We start from the raw sequence: 18083 nt of genomic DNA on the forward strand, positions 1-18083 counted from the left end.
CACAGTCATGTTGTAAAAGTGCAAGGAACCCATAAAACAATATGAAAGAAAATACTGTAGTTTCCTTTTTCCTAAGTAACTTGGGCATCAAATTCTTATTAGTCAGAGTCAGGAGCATAAATGAGGAAAGGAGGGAAATGGGGGGTGAGGAGACTACACAGTCAGAAGAAACTTAGTAAGCAAACGTGAGAAACATCGTAATGACCACACTATTCCAACTATTCCAGGAGGCACAAGAGCATCGCGTGCCCAGAACCTGGTCTTCAGTCTGGTTGAAGAATCACTCCAGAACACACAGTATTCTTTTTTCCAACCCCCCACCCCCACCCCACTGGTCCAAGTTTTGGGTAGGCATTAAATGTTTACCAAATGGTACCAATCAGACTACAGTTTCCAAAACACGTACGAATTGTCTCTCAGGTGATTCTAAAGGGCAGAATTTATGACATAGTTCACTTGCAAGTTTCATTTAACTTTAGGAATACTGTCTACAACTCTGATTATTTTTTTAAATCTCTTTGTAAATATTTATAGTACCTTGTATATCTGTGATGCCCTCACATTATTACTTGAATAAATATTAATTAAGCCCTATCTTTTCACTATCAAATAAACAGTATTATTCCCACATTATTGATAAGTCAAAAGACAAGAAAAGAGAGGCACACTAAAAGCAAAATAGCACTAACTAAAATTTAACTCTTATTTGTTTTTTAACAGACACTGGGAAACACTAACAAAAGAGGTCCTGGAGGTTTTTTAAGTAAAAAACTGTTTGTCCATCATTTCCTAACTGAAACTCATCCATGATTACCCCTCTGTCTATCCTCAGTTTACACCCATTTTTGCTGCAACAATGATATCATTCTCCTTCTATAACATCTGTTTCTCTACCCTGCAAGATTTAGGAAAGAATATTAGAAGATGCTGCCAAATACATTTAGATAAATCTAGCAGCTTCTTTGAATTAGTCATTGCAAGGTGGTAACTATCTGGCGAAACATGTATTTTAGACAGAAAGGCACAGCTACCATAGGCACCTGCTTCAAAAGTAAGACGCCCCCCTTTTTTTAACCATGCAGGAACACACTGATTCAGATTCTAATGGTCCAATGAAGTTCTTAAAATTACTTTCTGTGTTGAGGCAAAATGTGCAGACTAATAAAACTCCATAGAAAAGCTTTCATTTTTAACTTCAAGAATATAAGATCTATGAAATGTATGGATGCTATTATCTACAAAGACACGAGTGTATGAACATATACCTCCCCAGCCCCATGAAGCTCACCTTCTACTTCTTCTTCATCACACACATGTTTAAGGAAGGAGGCTCCTCTGTCCAGGACAGCTTCATCCTCCATCCTATAGTAATAAAAAAGAAAAAAAGAATGCTCAGACTTCTCCTGGAGTGAGCCACTTGAAGTAGCCCAGCTTCTGGGCAGGTTAACCTGCAAGCTGCTGTTCATGTTAACAGGGCAGAGTCACTCTTCGTTTGGTGTCTGCTACTCCTTCACGCAGCTCCTCTTAGCTGGTGCTTGAGAATATGCCGGTCCCACATAGCTTCAGTTCTAACCTTGAGAGGGCACCCACATGGACAGGTGAGAGAAAATCATCTCAATCCCATAGGCTGGATGTTAGGGGTTCTCCCTTTGGGATTTGCAAAAAGGAAAAAAAAAAAAAGATGAAAGCAAAAAAAAAAAAAAAAATACCAAGAGAGGAAGTTTGGTTTGTCTGGAGTGCTCGTGATGATCGTTTGTGGAAATCCAGCTTCAGTGCTTAGCTCTTTAAACACCCACTGCATAAAAATGTATACCCTCACACACACACACACATGCACACCCACCCACACACAGAAAACGACAGGGAGTTAGGCTAGTGCACAGTGGGAGCCTAGCTTCCAGCCAGCCTCTTAATACCAGCACAGCCCAGTATTCTCTGTTGAGTGGCAAGCTTTGAGTCACATGTTGGCCTTACGGAAATCTGACATCTGAGGATTATCCAGCAACCCGGCTTCAGCAACAGTCACATATATATGCCACCCATTCATTCATTTTCCACATTCTTATCACACATCTCTACGTATATCTATCCTGTTAACTCTTCCCTGAAGGGCACAAAGTTCTTCGGTTTATAGCCACATTATGCTGTCCTCCTATCTCCTTACATAATAGGATCTGCTCTGCAATTTCATATGCTAAATAAGACCTCAGAATCCATCCAAGTAATGACAGCGTTTATACGGCCTCCTGATGCCAAACATGTTTCTTAGTTTATAGAATGAGTTAAGGTTTATTTCCATACTCTGTGACTTCTTTTCATTGCATTAACTTTGACATGCAGAATTCCATGAACTCTATTTATAGACAAAGCAGAAAAAAATCCCGAATTGCTCAAATGCTGCTTGTGTCGCACCGGTCTAGAAACAAAGAACTTTCTCTGGAGACAGCTGCTCTATGTCATACCGTACATAAGCTCTGCCAGAGAACCAAATGTTCACTCTGTATTCTATTCATCCAATTATATGCTCAGGCACTGAATATTGTAAGTCTGTTTTCCATATTGTCCGTATAACTTATTCTTGTGCTTCAGATATTTGTTATAATCTGTGTGGATATGCACTGAATTCACATTTTCCTCTTTTCTATTTTAGGAGCATATCCATCTTGCAAAGCAACCATCTGAGCATAAAAAGTCAGAAATTCGGTGTCAGGTAGACTCGGATTTAAAAAATCTGGCACTTCCACTTAATATATGTATCACCTGGAGCAAAGTATTTAACTCTTTGAGCCTCAGTTTTTCCACTTATGAAACTGGGGTAACAATATCAACCTTGTAGAACTGCTTTGAGATTCAAATTAGGTAACATACGTGAAAACACTCAGTTTTGTGCCTTGTGCCTACTACATGTTTAATGAAGGTAAGTTTCCTTCCTTTCTTCTTTTCTTCTTTCTTTTTACCCTGACCTTTACTGGTGAACAGTGCCATTAAGAAACTTATGACCTTTGGGGCACCTGGGTGGCTCAGTCGGTTAAGCATCCGACTTCCGCTCAGGTCATGCTCTCGCAGTTCCTCAGTTCAAGCCCCACCGTGGGCTCTGCTGACAGCTCGGAGCCTGGAGCCTGCTTCGGATTCTGTGTCTCCCTCTCTCTTTCTGCCCCTCCCCTGCTTGCACTCTGTCTCTTTCTCTCTCCCTCAAAAATAAACATTAAAAGAAAATTTTTTTAAAGAAACTCATTGCCTTTGGACATCTGCAGAATATCTTCTTTCAGGGATACGGGTCTTGTATGCAATAGTTTATCCTGATATGTGTCTTTTTCCTTCTCTATACTCAAACTAAAAATATGAAACTAATTGCAAATAGGACACAGATCAGCCATCAGGATTATAGTAGAAAAGAAAATGCCTTGAGGACTTGAGAAGTCAAATAATTTACCAGCCTCCCTGAGCTTCAGATTGCCATGAAGATTAAAAACTACAACATATTTACCAATTCATCCAGGCACTCCTCAGAGGGAGGGGGAATGTATTCATTAATATGACAGATAAAATTCCTAATAAAATAATAATAAAGAGATGAACAAGGTAATCTTAGATAGCATTAAGTGCTTTGCACAAAATACAATGAGGCAGGGGGTTACTTGGCATAAGGTGGTTCAGAAGACGCTTGCAAGGAAGTGACATTTGAGGAGAGACAAAAATGATAGGGAGGAACCAGGTATTTAAAGATGTGAGGGCAGAGTGTTCCAAGCAAAGGGAACAGCAAACGCAAAGGCCCTAAGGTAGGAACAAGTATAGCAAGTTTCAGGATGAGAAATGAGGTCAGTGAGGTTGGACAGAGAGAAGGTCAACAGTAGTTGACAATACCGGAGGAAACAGGCCCATGCAGGCCATGGGAAGTAGTCGAAATTTTAGGTGCTGTGGAAGCCACTGAAGAATTTTGTTTTGTTTTTTTGTTTTGTTTGGTCTTATGAAGTAAAGCTAACATATAACATTGTATTAGTTTCACATGTACAACATGATTCAATTTTTGTGCATATTGCGAAATGATCACCACAGTAAGTTTAGTTAACATCTGTCACCACACCACCATACAAGATTTTTTTCTTGTATGGAGAACTTTTGAGATCTACACTCTTAGCAACTTTCAAATATGCAGTACAGTATTACTGACTATAGTTAAGAGTTTTAAGACAGAAAATGACCCGAGCCATTTTACCTTTTTCAAGAATCACTCTGGCTGCTATGTGAAAAGTGGATAATCAGGAGACCAAAGAATCCAGGAAACTATCTTAGGAACCCAGCGAAGGCTGTGGGAGAAACAGGTTGTGGGGAAGGAATCAACAGTTCTTTCCTGGCCACTTTACAGTGGGGATGCTTACTTCATATGAAAAAAGGAGCCGTCAAGGACACAGCTAAATGTCCAAGTCTGGAGCTCACAAGCCTAGGGCTGGAGGATCAATGAACAAAGCTGGTAACCTGCACCTATTACTGGATGAGCTCATGCAGGAAGAAAATATAGAAATCGAGGTACAGACTGAAGACCAAGTGCTGGACCATGTCAACATTTATAAGCTGAGCAGAGGAACAGTCAGAGGTAAAAGAAAAACCAGAAAAGATTGATGTCAAGGAGGTACTGTTACTAAGAGGCTGAGAAAGATGGAGACAGAGAAGTAAAAACTTGACTTGGCAACATGGAGGTCATTGCTGACAATGACCACAGCACCTGAAACATACCAAACACAGTGCTAGACACACAGAGGGCATTCAATCAAATCCTTTTCTCTTTCCTCCCTTATCCCCTCAGTCATTCAGCAAATATTTACTGAGTACCTACTAGGTGCCAGGCATACTGCTAGACACTGGAGACACAGTGATGAGCAAGACAGATAGGGCTCCGCTACAATCCCATCTGCCTTCTCGAGGATTTCCCCTAGCAATCTGGGACAGTCAGTCCAAAGGACAAGAGGTCATCAGCAACACACTTGTAGACATAGAGAAGGATGGCAGCTTAATGGGGAAACTTTTTTTGAAGACCTCAGAAGCACAGCAAAATTCTGGAGGGCTATACTACTGCAGGCATGTGAATAGTCCTGTCTCCCCTTTGGAAAACAAAGAGCAGTTTAGCCCACACTTCTTCTCAGCACTAACCCTTTCCTGTCTTAGCGGTCTGTCTACAGGATCCAACAATTTCCTGTAGAACATCGCTTCTGCACCCCACCACAATCAAGCTGATCCTAAAGTCCTTTAGTGACATTTTATGCATTTCCTAAATAAAATGTTTGGCCTCTGTACCTAAGCCCTTCCTAAAATGGCATGTAACAAGCAACTGAGGCAGAAGTAAAGGAAGAAAATCAGTAGCTACTGAAGGAGACCAAGGAAAGTTTAATGCCCAGACCCCTCTTCCTAGGTGGAGGAGGAACCATCGAGCCTAACTGAAGCACTGTCCCGTGCACCATCTGAGTTAGCGAAAATAATGATGGGTGCATTCCTTGGCTCTTTGATACATATTTCACATTCCCTCCAAGACTATACATAGCAAGTAATCAGAAACCTAGTTCCTTCCGAGGGACAATGAGGAGCGTCTGGAAGCAGCCTCTTCCCTGTAGGAAGCGGAAAAAAAAAGAGCGCCACAGACTGAAAACATAAAACCTGCGTGTCACAGTGGCCTTTCTCCAAAGCAGCCCTCTCCTCTTCACAAGCAAGTGCCTCTGCACCAAGTTACAGGGGACTTAACAACTTTCTTCCATCTTCATACTGACAAACGTCAATTATTTGGGTTTGTGTTCCCCTCCTAAAAGCCTCTCCACAGTTGCTTGCTATTATTAGTAAGACAGAGATATCTTTTAACATGACCATCTGACCCAACCAGTTTTCCCTTCTATCAGGAGGAAGAAATTAACTCATCCAATCCCTAAGCAGGCCCCCAAATCCATTTGTAAAGTGTTCCTTTCACACGAGCTGCCTCTGCTGCAAGCAAACAAAGAAAGAAGGGAAGGAGCATGCTTCTAAAACAGCTCCCCGAGCTGCTCACATCGCCAGCATGAGGCAAAGTTCAGAATAGATTTGGAAGCTTCTCACCAGCATCACGGGGATAAGGGTCATACCAGTCAGTATAAAATCCACATGGGGCCCGTGCTGCCTTCCTTCCACAGGGCCTCTGACAGAAGAAGTCAGACCCCTTCCTCCAAAGTCCACACCCAACGTGGGGTTTCTCTTATTCTCCGTTATTCTGGGACACTAACATGATTTAACTGTAACACATGTCAAATCTGCTGCCAAATGGACCGGCTTTCACCAGCCGGTCCTCATCACTGAGCAGGCTTGTAAGGGTGACTTAAGCCCGGCACGAGAAACATTTGTGCAAAACTGTCAACCATTGGGCCTCGGGCACCCATCTACATTCCACCCCTCCGAGTTCCCACCCCCGGAGCCCTCGCCAACTGCCAACGTGCTCACCAGCTAGTCCACACAGCGCGAGCAGCTGCCACTCAGCCAGTCAGCAAGTGGCGGGCTGCCAGCACTCAGGCTTCAGGACGCAAGCCTGCCTGTCACAGTGCTGCTAAAGGTTGAAGGTCTTCGGGCGCGCTGGCCTCTAGATTCGCCTCACTTGCCCTCCCACCGCCCTGCTCCCACCCCTCCCGCTATGCCTCCCACGGCAGCATTTCACTGTCTCTATAGTAACAGCATCTGGTTTCGGGGTTAGAACTTCACACGGAGCGATTCTCCTCTTAACCTCTGGCTTTTGCCGAGGGATGCACGAGCCAAAAGGCCACTGCTTGAGGCGGGGCTACCTGTCCCCTGGTCATGTGGTGAGCTGCAGGGTCCCAGCAGCAGCAGCAGCAGCGCTCAGAGCCGGACAAGAGGAAAACAGATCCTCCAACCCTGGCACGCTGGCCCGTGCACGAAGGATCCACTCTGGGGCTTGCAGCCCCAGATCCAAAGCCCCCGGCCCTCTCTCCTCGACGCCCTCCACACTGGGCCTTTCTGACAACTCACAAAAAGACACCAGAGGATGGTGTCCTATGGAAGAGAATAGCTCCAGGTTTTACATGTCCATACCTGAGTCTGAGAGTGCTGATTCTTTCTGTTCATACAGCTCAAAGTGCATTAGTTAACCTCGTATTTTAACCCACCCCACTTTATCCTCACTAGCTTGATCTGTTTACAACACGCAATGAACTCCATAATCTCTCACTTTACTGCAGCCTTCCTGCACATAGCAAATGTTTAAACAGTTCTTTACCCACGTGCCCTCACACACACCAAAGTGATGCATGCAGAGAGGCAGACAAATATTAGAATGTAAGGAGTTTTATTATCATTGGCCATGGCTGCCATGAAAATTATATCTTCGGCATGCATGAGGGCCTTTACTTAGGGACTAAGAGGTGTCAGTCTCAAATCTCAGAACTCAAAAGCAGGTCGTCCCTGCAACTTTGCCAGTTGTGATCTTAAAACAGAGGGGAGGCAAAAATCAGCATTTTCACAGGTCTTTTTCAGGAGCCACACAGAAAGCTACAATCAGTACTGACATCTAAAATTATACACTCACACACATATCTCTGAATTCTATTCCCTATTCAAGTCGTCTCTAAGAACTGGGGAACGATTTTCATTACAAATCATTTACAAACATGATGTTTTCTTTCAAATTTTTTAAACTGCGCAGCGTTTTATTGGTGCCTTTGTTGTTTTGGAAAATCTGCTTTCCACACTTTCAACATACAATTAGAGAACAATATCAAGTCTCCAAACCTTAGGCGACTGACGGGTGATCGAGCTCTGTGGCTGCAAAGAACACTGCCATCTTTTGGCGACACGTGTTCACTACAGGGAAGCGGAGGGCAAGGGCAGAGAAAATGCTCCAAGTGTTCCCTTCGAAACTTCAGCAGGTCTCACAAGGGCCTTTCACTCCCCAGGGAGGAAGAGACAAGAACGCAGCTGTTGACTTAACTGTAGAAACTGCTAGAGCTCTGGACACGCATGTTGGGGGAAAGAGACATCAGCGTGGCATACCTGACAGGCATGACTAATGGCAAGAGAAGAATCCCCAAGACCAGCTGGCAGCAAAGCAAAGCAAATCCCGTCCGCGGAGTTCAGGAGTGCCCTAATCAGTCTGGAAATTTACACAGGCCCAGGGCCAGGGAGAAATGGGTGACGGCCCCATACGAAATCAGACTGCAGACTGGATAAAAGGTGAAAGCGTAATCCGGAGCAGGATCACGCAAACACAATTCTGGATTTATGAACTGCATTAAAAGTTCATTTGTACTCTTGGGCACTTATCCCAGAGAAATGAAAACTTATGTTCACACAAAAACCTGTACACCATTGTTCACAGCAGCTTTATCTGTAATAGCCAAAAGCTAGAATTAGCCCAGATGTCTTTCAACAGGTGAATGTTTGAACAAAGTATGGTACATCCATACCACGGAATAATGCTTAGCAGTAAAAGGAACAAACTATTCATACACAAAACAATTTGAATGAATCTCCAAGAGATTATGCTGAGTGAAAAAAGCGAATCCCAAAATGGTTCCATATCGTGTGATTCCACTTACATAACATTTTTTGAGATGACAAAATTCTAGATATGAAGGAAGGACAGATTGGGGTAGCCAGCGGATAGATATTGGGGGGATGCGGTGGGGGGTGTTTGTGGTTATAAAAGGGCAACATGAAGGAGCCTGTGGAATTGACTCTATTTAGTCTTACCTGTGGTGGTGGTAGGTAGCTACCTACACGGTGATCAAATTATACACAACTTAATATACACTCACAAACGCACAGAAAAATGAGGGCAAGTAAAACTGAGGAAATCTGAAGAAGTTCAGTGGATCATATCAGGGCCAATATCTTAGTTGGTGACATTGTACTGAAGTTTTATAAAATGTTAACATCGGGGAAAAGTGGCAAAGTGTACAAACAATCTCTGCATTATTTCTCAAATATGCACGTGCATCTATAAATCACTCAATAAAAATTTCAAAAAGTTCTGCTTTTTTAAAAACATTTTCCTCAGGAACATTATTTTACATGAGGGTCACGATACTGAAGCTGGCCCATCTACATGTACGCGGAGTCAGGCAAAACAGCACAGATCCCAGATGCACTCTTGGTAACCGTGTAACCTTGGCAAAGTCAGTTAACCTGTCACTTCGGTGTCATTTTAAATGAGCTTAAAAACACTTCCTAAGACACAAGGGATTAATAAGTTCCTGGAGTAAATAAACTCAATTAATTTTAGCTGAATCTGAATCGAAGGTCCCCAGGGCCCAGAGAATGTCAGAGAATTAACAGTCCTACATGGACCCGAAGGCCTTAATTCTGTCTCCAGGAGCAAACACATAGGAATGCCAAGCAGGGAGACCGGCGCTAACCTGTCACCCATCACCAAAAGGCTCAAACTCCTCTCTCCCATCTTCTCCCTGCTGGGACAAGGTCTCCTCTACTCTGTCCTCAGACTGATAACTGGGCTCTTTTGAAAGGCTGCAACAGACTCAGCAACATAAAAAGAACTGGTAGCAAAGTAGACATAGGAACTATGGGGTGACGAAAGGTGTGGAAGTTGAGGGGCAGTGGGGCAGGGGGCGTGTTGACAGATGAAGGCACTCTGCTAAACAGAGATAACTGGACAGGGCATTGAATGCTAAACAGGGAACAGCTTGCATGACCCCCTCAGATGCCTCCCCTGATTTAGCCCACACCCGCAGCCATACCCTCTTTAATTGTTTTAGTGAGCCTTTCCAGGCGCTTCCACAACCACTGAACGCTGCCTCTGAGCAGAATTCCACTTGAAGAACAGAGAGGTCTGATTCCTCTCGGTGCAGATATTCAGTGCCTTGCCCTTTGAAAGTTCTCTCGGAGTTTTTACTGTTGGGGGCAGGAAAAGTAGGCTCGCTTCTCACTTCTTTTAACTTTCAACTGCCCTTCTTCATGTGTGCTGCTGTGAAAATCAGAAAAGTCCTAAGAGAGGGTTCAGGCAAGATGAAAAGGCTGGGGAAGCTCCATGTGAGAAACCAGAAGGACAGCAGTGGGCAGGTCTATCCTCTCCCCCTTCCTCCTCACCACTGCCAAGTCTTCAGCCAAAAGCAAGAGCCCAATCAGCAGCAGAAAAAGAGAAGGCAGCGGTAAACCTATTGGTTTAGGTAAACCAATAAAGAAACTCATAGTAGCTACTTGTGGAGGAAATTGGGATCTGAAATGTCAATACAAACCTTGAGCTCTGGAAATTTTAGCCAAACTTCACGTTATACATAATTATTTATAGTAATTAGTACAGGAATAGCACAGATAACTAATACCCACAGTTAATTCATAGATTTCATTTCAGTCTATGATTCTGTGGACTTTACCATGGCTTCAAGTCAGATGCAGGTTGGCAGGTGGACAGGGAATCAGGAGCAGGAGTTTGCTCCAGGACACAGCGCTGGGAGGCAGCTGGATGGTGCCGGTCAGGTACAGCTCCTGACCTACCCACATCTGAAACTCAGAGCGGACTCTGGAGAAAGGTGCCTTCCTTTCCGTCCTCTACCCCACGCGGTGGCCATACTGCTCACATCTCCCATCCTGAACCACCACAGCTGCTGGCAGGGATGAGGCTCCTAGCATTTGACTGAGTTCTCACTAGCTGCCAGGCACTGTGCTAAACATCATGTGTGCATTCTCCCTTTCTCAATGCTGTCAAATTTTGTCGGACTGATTCAGTAACAGGACTGAGAATTCCAGCCAAAGGATTTCAACACCTAGAACAATGTAGGAACTGAGATTAGGGGGCTCTCATCATCCATTAATTTGGAGGGGAAAAAAAATTCCCACTTTTAAACACTTACCACATGCCAGGCATTGTACTAAGCACTGTACAATGTTGTTTTTTTTTATTCAATCCTTATGACAATTCCATGAGGTAAGTACTTTTCACATACCCATTTTAGACTTAATGTGCTTTGACGTTAAGTAACTTACTGCAAATCACACAGTACAATGTGATGTGAGAAGACCAAGCAGGCCATCTAAAGCAGTCCACAATTTTAAGCACTCCACTATATTCCTGAGTAACTAAATAATCCATGTCTATTAGACACTACCTTCAAGAATTTTTTTCATATCACTTAACTGAAATATGCTTACAGACGACATCACTTACAACTCACCTCTTTCTTTCTCTTGCTTTGCCTACTGGTCAAAGGTTGAAGCATCTTCTAACAGGCCTCTCTAATAAATATCTTTATTCTTATTTAGCAAACACTTAGTTTGAGCTTACTGTGTGCCAGCCACTGCTATAACTGCTTGACAAATGCTATTAGTTCAATCAATTCCAACAATTGGTACAACTCAATGACATATGTACCATTTTTATCCTCATTATCTCTGAAGCACAGAGACACTAAGTAACTTGCCCAAAGTCACACAGCTAATAACTGTTGAAGTCAGAATTTGAACCCGAAGCAGTCTAGCTCCACAAGTCTGTGTTCTTAGCCACTACATATCATGCTGCCTCTCTTTGGCTGTTTTAATTAATCTGTTCCAAACTCTTTAGGAACTTGGGATCACAAATATTAAACAGACTTTTGGTGAAAGAGCAGATTCATCAAATACCTACAGAGTACACAGACCCTTGACATTCATGAGACATTGCCTCCCCCAACCTTATTTTGCAAGTGTCCACATTCACAAATATCCCTATGGCACAATTTCTGATATATCATGTGGTCAAGTATAACTCTATGAGTTTCGGAATTCTCAAGGGACAGAAAGCAACCAGGGTGACCTGAGACACAAGGAGGTAGGCCATCCACTAGGCTCACCCTGGGCTCACCACAGGCACAGAAGTTCACCACATGCATTGCTACAAATTACGAATGACTACACGGTGTAACCATTCAGGGCTACCAGCAAATAGCTGAAGTCACAACTGTTAGGTTCACACACGCCAAGGATCTACCGTATCAAAAGCAAGAGTACATCACTCACCATATGAGTGATGCTACTAAGCAGAAAACAACTTTTATCTCATAAACTTTATGAGCAGTGTTCACTATTGCATGAACAACAAAGACACTTCTCTACTCTTTGTTCCCTTACTAAAACATCTCTTTCCTTAAGGCTGTTCAAAGTGTGGCCTTCATTTTCTGCAAGGAATCCCTCATTGTGTGAATGTCATCAAATTTTCCAGAGTTTAACTCATTTATTCATTCATTTCAACAATCTCTTGAGCATCTATAACAAGGCATTATCCTAGGCACTAAGGATGAATCCATGGTGGGAAATGGACAATTAACAAAATTTAAAAGTAAACTGTATAAAATAGAAGGTGAGTCTCCTATGAGAAAATGTAAGTCAGAAAGAGAGTTAGGGCGTACTGGTGGGACAAGGACGGGGTGAGGGTGGGATGTGGAGGGGGCAGTTTTTAATAGGTAGTTAGAAATATCTCACTGAGTGATGGTTGAGCAAAGATCTGATGGAGGTGAGGAAGTGAGTATATGAGGGAATGGCAAATGAAATGGCCTTGAGGCAGGAAGGAGCCTGGCAGATTCTTGGAACGTCAAGGAGACAAGTGACTAAAGCAGAGTGACGTGGAGAATAGGACATAAGGTCAGAGATGTACAGGTAATGAAAGGGCACACTGCATGGCCTGGGAGGCTGTTCTAAAGCCTTGACATTTACTCTGAGCAACTAGAAACCACTGAACAGTTCTGAGCAGAAGTGATTATTTCCTCAAGCTTACAGTCTTCTTTACTTTTTAAATCTTTGTCATTATGTAAACATTTCCAGTAAGGTCTTTCCTGGAACCTAGTTCTACTCAGAAGGTCTTCCAGGGGCCATAGCTAGTGTAGTACAGAAGTTACAGGTGGTCTACTGGCTCAGTGTCCCACAACGGCCAGGCCAGAACCTGATCCAGTCCTGTGTCTGTAGATCAAAGAGTGGACCAACACACCGTAGAAGACTAACTATGCCCAGTGTCTAGTGTGACTTGAGCCTTACAAAGGTGCTGAGCAACGTGTCAGTGCTCAGAAGTAAAGCCACTCTGCATTCCGTATTCATATAATCTTTATTAACTTCTGCCAACTAGCCTTGAAGTTCATGACTCAAGTAGTTGCCACCTGAATCCTTGCCTACATAAATTTATCCCGGGGATGGCAACATTGGTGTTAGAAGATGCCAAAGCAGATGGTTGATACGTAGGTATCAGGTAGCATGGAATGGACTTATTGATGGCTTGTTAACACCTATGATTCAAATCTATGCTTTAAATAATAAAGGAATACATTTGAACCTGATTCTAACAACTTTTCTAAGTTAATTTTATAAGAATGGGAAGGACACAGGAAGACTGCCAATTCCATACTCAGACCTACTCCATTTTGAGGGGAAATGCCCTCGACTTGCCATCTCTTGCCTAAGGATAGGATAAATGCTTATTTGACCCTAGTGGCTTCCTTTGTTGTCAAGGAGCCAGCCCACCCCGCAGAAGTATGGGACTCTTCAACCTGAAAACACCCTCTTTGACCTGGTACGTATAAAGAGACCAACAGGCATAACTATCAAATGCAGTATGTGTCTTCAAACAAATCAACTGTTTTAAAAACTTTTTGGAGACAATCAAGCAAACTTGAACACTGAGCATTAGATGACACCAAGGAATTACTGTTAATTTTATCAGGTATGATAATGACACTGAGGTTATTTTTTTAATGTCTTTATTTCTTAGAAATAAACACTGAAGTAATAATTCCTGAAATGATACGATCTGGGATTTATTTTAAAATACTCCAGCAAAAAAACAAGGGGGTGGGGAGGAATGTGAAACAAGACTGCCAATGTGTTGGTGATTGTTGAAGCTGGGTAATGGGTACATAGGGGTTCACTGTACTATTTTCTTCTCTTTTTTTGTTCATGTTTGAAATCTGCCAAAATAAAGTGCTGCTTAAAAAACTTTAAAACTAGGGGCACCTGAGTGGCTTTGTCAGTTAAGCATCTGACTCCTGATATTGGCTCAGGTTGTGATCTTGCAGTCATGAGATTGAGCCCTGCATCAAGCCCCGTGTCAGGCTCTGCACTGGTGGAGACTGTTTGGGATTCTTTCTTTCCCTGTCTCTCTCTCAAAATAAATAAATAATAAAAATTAAAAAAAAAAAAAAAAAAGAAGAAAAAACTTTAAAACTCTCCTATATAAGCCTCCCTTCTTCTATGCCCAATGCTCTCTCAAAATAAATAAATAATAAAAATTTTAAAAAAAAGAAAAAAACTTTAAAATTCTCCTATATAAGCCTTCCTTCTTCTATTCCCAATGCATTCCAGAAAACATGTATGAACACAAAAGTCATAACAAGTAGATTTACATGTTATAAAGATAGTTCTGTATCTAAAGAATAAAAAAAAAACTCTAAAACCCACATTAATATCCTTCATTTTAGACATAATAAACAAAAATGTGTATTTGGCATTTCAACATGTTTTTTTCTTTTCCTTCACACCTTAATATACAGGCTCTAATCCAACGAGCACTTGATTGACTGGCATGGCTAATCCTGTCCACCTTAGTCAAAACAAAACAAAGTTTATGAGACCTATGTTTCTGAGCATTAGCATCAGCATTTTCAGTTTTTCTCCGCATTTGTGTAAAATGGCACAGCAATTCCAACAGAGCACTCAAATACCTGCAGCAGAAAACACTGAGACGCACATAAACCTGGTGATGCTGACAAAACTGGACCACAAGCTGTGCGCAGTGCCACCCAGAATTCACTGCTAATCTCCCTCCACCCCTCGGTGAACACACAAAAAAGCACAAGCAGAATGTGAAAGGTGAATTATGGGGGTTCGTATACGTCCAAGCATGGTCTGTATGAAAGCTGAACCCATGAAAGTCAGGACAGCCTGTACGTACAAATATCTATCTGTGCATGACCTCGGAAGAACAAAAAGTACCTAAAAACCATCATAATCCTCCTGCTGCTGGACATTGGTGGGGTAAAAGGGAAAAGCACGAGAAGGATATTCTTGGTGACACCATATTATTCTCTTCTTGCCAAACACAGACACCTATTTTTGCCAAAGAAAGATTATTACATTTGTTGGTTACATTACAAAGCCAACTCACAAAAATCAACTTACTGCAAATGTAGCCAAATTATAGTAATAATAATATAAGCTAATGTAATAAGTGCTTTTTTTGAGTTATTTAAACCTTACTATCAGCCCATAAAATAAATGCTATTAATATCCCCATTGCACAGTTGATGAAATTAACATTTAAAGATATAAGCGAGTTGACAAGGTTATAAAGCCTCTACGTGATAGAACCATATAGGTTATCAACTAACAGCATTAAAATGACTAATAACAGTATAGTGCTATAAGGATCGCTTTAGGTACACGATAGGTGAAACAGACTTGCATGGGCTCAGATGAAACCCTACACATCACTCTAATATCATTTTCAATGGAGAAATATAGTTTGGGTTCAAGCAACCATATATAATTATGGCACTCCAATAATAATTTGGAAGCAGAATGCATTTGGTTAGAAAGATCATCAAACAAATAGCTGAAATTAGAGAATAAATGCCAGTGTTCTCTCTAATAGATAATCACAAATAAAATTAACCACAGGCAGTTGAAATGAACCTACTCCAAGAAGAAATTACATACACATATATTCTAAGGCAACTTTTTACATTTGTTTCTCTCCCTATTACAAAAATCTATCATCTGGATAAACACAGGACAGCTGAAGACTACAGTAAAACATCAATTCATTCTTGAAGATCTGCTCAGCATTGTAACACTCCCTCTCTGAACATTTGAGACTTGCTTGTGAGCTATTACCAACTTGAATCAATTTCTCAAGCCACTAATTAAAAAGGAAGAATTATTTCTTCATTTGAATATCAGAAAAAAAAATTCCCTTTGCCAAGAAGAGTCCTAGAAGAAGTTTACAATTACTTTCTCTCCAAATCTCCATGTGTTTTCACTTTCATAGTTCTCGCAGCTTACTAGGTGCAGCCACAGTGAAAAGGAAGAGCCAAAAACAGTCCAAGTAAGACTGTCACCACCACATTCCAGCCTTGATGGAGAGACCTCCAGGTCTGTTTTGTTAGTCTTCCTGCTTCTGCTTACAGTTCGGTAAAACCAATAGTCCACACCAGGAAAGACCAGCTGAGAACAAATGATGGCACTCTTCTACCAAATGGAAGCAACGATCAGCTTAGGGATGCCCGTTTCTGTTATGTTCACAGATTCCTTTTTGTTTATGAAGGGCTTTGAAAGGCAAGCATACAATAAGCACCTACAGAGAAAAACTACTCACTAAGCTATAGAAATGTCATTTTGTTAGTAGCCAAATCATTCATTGCTTCATTACACTATTGATTGGGACTGCTTTGACATTAGCACTGACCATCCATTCATTAGTAGAAACATACTATTCAGTCTCAGTAAGGATTAGTCTACTACACTCTAAATTTTGGTGTCTGGGCAAATCCAAACTGATATTTCTTGCCTAATTCTGATTCTCCCGACATTATCCCACTCACAAAACTTCCCTCAAAAAAAATTAGTAAAGAATATTTACAAAATGAATGTAATTCAGGCTATTAACTCTCCAAGTCTCAATTTCCTCATCTGACAAATGGATTTAGTAATCCCCACATTGTTTAACTGTGGGGAAGCTATGAGGTAATATAAACAGAAGTATCCTGTGTGCTTGGTGCTTGGCATAGAGCTGCAGGCAACACACGCAACTGGTATTATTACACATCAGGGTCCTTACCTTTTCCCAGACAGGCACAAGTCTGTGAAGGTGACATTGCTAGCAAGTGGCAGAGATGGAATATCAAACCCAGCTCTGCCAAGGCCAGCACTCTCACACCATGCTCCTTCTCTGAATCAAATAGAAGAGACAACCAGGTAGTTCTGCTAAAGTCTTTTCTAAGTTTAGGAGTCCCAGAGTAGAAGCCAGGAACAAAGGATGAGAGAAGGTTCCCCCTCCTAAACTTTACGGAAAGTACAGGGGCATCAAGGAAAGAAATCATCAGGCTCGTACCTCTTGATATACCACAGGTCAAATTTCTCGACTTGTTGATAATACTCAGAAGGGAAAGTGGCCAAGGCCTGGAAACCAGCCAGCACAGTATTTCTGAAAGGTGGTTACTCTGGGAAACACAGACCTGCTCGTGGACCAAGAAAAAGCTTAAAAATGACCCCAAATGCTAATTTTTTACATCAAAAGAAAAGAGAATTTAAAAATAGGGACTGGGGGCACCTGGGTGGATCAGTCAGTTGAGTGTCCAACTTCAGCTCAGGTCATGATCTCACAGTTTGCGAGTTCGAGCCCCACATCAGTCTCGCTGCTGTCAGTGCACAGACTGCTTTGGATTCTCTGTCCCCCTCTCTCTCTGCCCCTCCCCTGTTTGTGCTCTCTCTCTCTCTCTCTTGCTCTCTCTCTCTCAAAAATAAAAATAGACATTAAAAAAATAGAAGCCATGAGGAGTGAAGGCACAAAAAGAAAGAAAAAAAATGTATCCCACAGTCTTTACTAACATATCTTTGATAAAAACAAATTTTCTGAAATTAGTGATTTCCTAAAATAGCATTAACAAACCTGGTAGTTTACAGTGAAACTACCGGCTCTGTAGGACACTAAAAAATTATCTATAATGATAATTACAGACACACTTTGTTGTGTACCTACATTTGCCAGTCCCTACAGATGGTTCACTTGTGATCTTCACAACGCACAAGCCCTACAGTTAGTACTAGCCACATTCCACGCAGGAAGAAAGCCAGTCTGAGAGCCATAAAGAGAATGCCCACGGGTGCAGAGTCTACAGAGGGAAGAATGGAAATTCACGCTCAGATCTGTCTGACATGAAAACCCCTGCTATCCCTTGTTGGCCGAGAATGTGCCCAGCACAGGGTCCATTGGACGTGTCCCCCATCCTTAGTAACCTAGGAAAGGTACAAGGTGGATGGAGGCTCCTGGAGAAGCAGACCCGGAGCATCAGTGGAAGAGCATCACCCTCTCCTCAAGGACCAAATCAATGGTGCTGAAAATATTTTAAATGGGTGCTATTATGACA

At 42.0% G+C, this 18083-nt stretch overlaps 1 protein-coding gene across 1 annotated transcript in view; it reads right to left on the minus strand.

Moving 5' to 3' along the window:
• SLC4A4 (solute carrier family 4 member 4) overlaps positions 1 to 18083 on the minus strand; it is a 350038-nt gene that overhangs the window by 303956 nt on the left and 27999 nt on the right. Inside the window, exon 2 of the mRNA XM_042936217.1 lies at positions 1289 to 1362. Within this exon, the coding sequence (XP_042792151.1) occupies positions 1289 to 1361 (73 nt within the window). The 5' untranslated portion in view covers position 1362. The remainder of the gene's footprint in view (positions 1 to 1288; positions 1363 to 18083) is intronic.

The sequence above is a fragment of the Panthera leo genome, chromosome B1 (assembly GCF_018350215.1).
Source record: "Panthera leo isolate Ple1 chromosome B1, P.leo_Ple1_pat1.1, whole genome shotgun sequence".
Taxonomy (NCBI): Eukaryota; Metazoa; Chordata; class Mammalia; order Carnivora; family Felidae; genus Panthera; species Panthera leo.